The following is a 4,382-nucleotide window of genomic DNA, read 5'->3' on the forward strand; positions in this document are numbered from 1 at the left end:
TATATATATATTTTATTTTTTATATAGTATGGAATTTAGTTAGGTCATATTTTGCTTAGGATTATTTCATTTATTTTCATGGATTAGATAAGCCTCTGTGTTTTTGTTGTCGTGCATTTTCTATTTTAAGCAGTTTCTTACTTTCTTGAGTGTTCTTCTTAATATCATTACAACATAAAGAACAGATTGATGAATCTCAGAGGGAAGGTGGGGGTGGGGAGACTGGGGAGAGATTAACCTTGGAATTTATATGCATATATGCATAGCCCTTATAGATTGACAATCCAGTTGACTATCATAATGAATGGGAAACAGATCTTCGGAAACATTCAAGAAGCCATTTATCCATATGTGTGACTTAGAAGTTTTTGCTTGATTTAAGTAATCATGAGAAATTTTCTCTGGAAGAAGATGAAATTCTTCTATTATCATGGTGCTTTTTTTTAGCAAATGTTTAAGTTAATAGTGTGGTGAAGGCCTGGGAGGGGTGGGTGCAGGGTGGAAAGAGTAAATGGAGGGGAAAAGGAGGCTATCTGAAGTACTTTCAACAATAAAGATAAATTTAAAAAATAAAAAGATATATACAAACAAAGAAAAAAGTTAGTAAATTAAATAGAAAAAAACAGCCCTATGGTGATCCTCTTCTCCACGTGCTCTTTAACAGAACTGTCTCTGGTTAAATGTATTCCATGGGAAGATTCAGGGTTATTACATTTTCTTAATCACTCCAATAAAGAACTTTTGACTCTGGCACATGTTATGAAAAGAACACTAGATTTTGATTTGGACTTTAGCTCTACTTGCTCTGTGATCTTAAATTACTTAACCTATCTTACTTCCAATTTCTAGATCTGATTCTATAACCCTTTTAAAACACTATTTCATGTATTTACTTCTCTCACTTCCAACAGGTTGGCTCTGAATTGGTGGAGACGCCGAAAAGCTCGGACCAACTCTGAAAAGTTATACAGTCGATGGGAGCAGGATCATGACCTTGAGACTTTTGGAAGTCTTGGACTATTCTATGAATACTTAGAAACAGGTAATTTTCAACCACTTGTTTTGAAACATAGAATATGGCTGAGTAAAATAAGTGTTTTTTCATCTCTTAGTATTTCTTCCTGCTTTGGACATAGTAGGTGTTCAATAAATCATTGGACAATGGATGAGAAGATAGGTGGATGAGTATAGAAAAGATTGGCTCAACATTGACTTTACCCACCAAACAGAATGTAGAGTGAAGTTTAGTTTTAAAACACCAATCTTAGATATATTTTTCTATTAATGGAATGTTAATATTGAACAAAATAAAATAAAGATTACTTTTTAATGCCTGTCTCAAATTAGCTTACATAGCTGTTTCTCCCTTTGTTTGCCTCTGTGGCAGCTGAGAGAATAAGTTGAAAAACATTTCCAGTGAATGACATACATTTAGTTTTTCCCTTATTCATGCTGAAAAGAAGAAAGTTAAAAGCAGTTATTCAAGGGAAACCCAAATTGAACACAATAAATTCATAAAATATTCTAAGGATTGAACAGAGAAGAGATCTTGAGGTAACATTTTAGGAGAGAGAATGATGGAGAGACTGCCTATATAGCTTCTTAGAGTGCTTCCTTTCAGTGACATTTCTTTGCTTCTCTGGTGAAATTAAGTTAGACAATTTTTAACTTATTCTTAAGACCTATAAAATCACAGTGGAATGAATGAGATGGCCTGAATTTGTTACTGATTCCCCACTATAGTACATATCTATGACACCTGGATTGAAATAGGTAACTTGAGGACAAATAAAAAGAAGTCTCTATGTAGCTGGCTCCAGAGTTAGGTAGTGTTTGCTTTATGGGGTGATAAGGCTATGATTTTTAATTGTATAAGTTTCAAATGAATTTGTATGTAAATGCATCAGAGATTACCACTGATTAAAATATAAAATCAAGGTTTCATAAGATTGACTCCCATTTATTGTGCTACAATTAATTTATTTGAATATTTTACATACATTATCTCTAATCTTGAAACATCTTACAGAGTAGTCATTATTCACTGCATTTTATTTTAGAGGATACTGAAACGTCAATAGTTTAATTTTCTACTGTCACAAAGAGTTTAAGTAAAGATCTGGAGTTTTAACATGGAAAATGTAAGCTATTTCTACATACTACTTCCTCTTAATTTTGTATTTCTTGGATCAGAGGAGGCAGGAATGAGGCAATTTGTTCACTTGGGTTAGTAGATGACAAGGCTGATTTTCATGAGAAAATTTTAAAAGAAAAGCTGAAATCCAGAAACACTCAAGATTCATGTAAAAATAGAGGACTAGTGGAAGATTATTTCCTCCTTCGATTCAGAGCCATTCCTGTATATCTTTTTTATTATTATTATTATTCATGTGGGAAGCCCAGACTGCCAACTGCATTTTTTTTTATTCCAAGCATTGTTGGAAACAAAATAACAAAAATGGGGAGAGAAGCCAGCTTACCAAGTGAGGAGAGTAAAACTTATTTAGAAAGATGTCAAGATATCACAAAGAATCAGAACTTTAATACTTTTTTCCAGAAAATGTATATTTCCTCTGCTCACTTATAATTCATATATACTTCCAATGCTTTAGAAAATTCACTTTATGGTTTATTCTCAAATAGCTTGTTTTACGCTGACTTTTTATCCATTAGCTTCTTCAAAGCTTAAATAAAGCATCCTATATAATAAAAGCCTAATATGCAAATCAACCAAATGGCAAAACAATTTGTGGAACGACTGGTCACTGTGACACGCACTGACCATCAGGGGGCAGACACTCAACACAGGAGCTGCCCCCAGCCCAGAGGCCCCAGACCAGCCAAGGCAGGTGCCAGTGGGGGTCCCCCCAATTGCCCCGCTGGTTGCCCCGCAGAGGTAGGCGACCAGCAGCTGTGGCAGCAGGGGTTGGGGCCAGTGAGTGGGTGGTGCCAGGCCAGCCAAGGCCGGTGCCAGTGGGGGCCTCCCGATCATCCCACTGGTCACCCCACAGATCAGCCTTCATCACTGGCCATACCTAGGGACCCTATCTGTGCACGAATTTTGTGCACCAGGTCTCTAGTTAATTTATAAGGCTTATAGTTGAGTACTCTTATATACCCAGCATATGCTGGCTATTGGAAGCATACAAATGAATTGGTCATATCCCTGATCTGAAAAAGTACTCAGATTAGCAAGACAGAAAAACTTGATTACCCCACTACTATGGCTGTACCAATGTAAAGTCTAGACCAGCATAAGGCCTAACTATAGACTACTAGAGGCCCGGTGCATGAATTTGTGCACTGGTGGGGTCCAGCCAGCCTGCCTGATGGGGGCCATTGGGGGTTGGCCAGCCAGGGCAAGGGGCCGCAGGCATTCTGGTCATTCTGCTGTTCAGTCAATTTGCATATTATCCTTTTATTATATAGGATAATAAAAGACTGTGTTTTAAGAAGAATATCTTATCTAAGAAGAATAGATACTTTCTTTAGATAAGCAGATCTCAAAAGAAACAGCAAGGACAGAACTGAGCTGTGCATGCCCTATTTCTCCTTTCTATTTTAGCAAGCAAATACATCACTATGCTTCTTGTAAGGAGGAGGAAGTGGGCAGATGGAAAGAGACCTGGAGTACTTTTCTGGTATAGATCCTTCCAAAATGCCAGAAGTGGCAGGTGTTGGGCAGAGTGCCTCTTTTCTCCTCCATAATAATGAGTTTACAAATTTTTCCTTTTTCCCTACAGTTATCCAATTTGGATTTGTTACCTTATTTGTGGCCTCTTTTCCTTTGGCTCCTGTTCTTGCTCTCATGAATAATATTTTAGAGATTCGAGTGGATGCCTGGAAACTTACTACTCAGTACAGGAGACCTGTAGCATCTAAAGCTCATAGCATAGGTGTTTGGCAAGACATTCTTCATGCAATGGCTGTTCTTTCTGTTGCAAGTAATGTAAGTGGACCTATTTTGGTGGGGTACATTGTATTTTGTTTTCTTGGGGATGGGGAAATGTGAATGATGCTTAGCTCAATCTTTATTTGCATTGATTTCATTTGCTGACAATCCACAAAGATAAAATATCCCTAAACTTTCATACAGTAAATAGCATAGAGAAATCTGTAACATGGAAACTCTTAGAAATACAAGGAAAATTGTAAAATCACTCTCATTAAAATAACACAATACAGTTTCATAATGTGACTAATTAACAGGAAACAAGTAAAGGTATAGAGGATTTGAATAATACAATTAAATTTTCTTTTATATAAAGACTAGAGGCCCAGTACACAAAAATTTGTGCACTCCGGGGGGGGGTCCCTCAGCCCGGCTTGTGCCCTCTCCCAGTCTGGGACCCCTTGGGAAATTACTACCTGCTGGCTTAGGT

The 4,382-nt window shown here is 37.0% G+C and overlaps 1 protein-coding gene across 1 annotated transcript in view; it reads left to right on the top strand.

Annotated features, from left to right (window-relative positions):
• The window catches only part of ANO5 (anoctamin 5), a 70,141-nt gene that overhangs the window by 54,490 nt on the left and 11,269 nt on the right, over positions 1–4,382 (top strand). The window contains exons 18-19 of the mRNA XM_014542241.1: positions 912–1,042; positions 3,744–3,949. Coding sequence (XP_014397727.1) covers positions 912–1,042; positions 3,744–3,949 — 337 coding nt within the window. The remainder of the gene's footprint in view (positions 1–911; positions 1,043–3,743; positions 3,950–4,382) is intronic.

This window comes from Myotis brandtii, unplaced genomic scaffold (genome assembly GCF_000412655.1).
Source record: "Myotis brandtii unplaced genomic scaffold, ASM41265v1 scaffold293, whole genome shotgun sequence".
NCBI classification, from domain to species: Eukaryota; Metazoa; Chordata; class Mammalia; order Chiroptera; family Vespertilionidae; genus Myotis; species Myotis brandtii.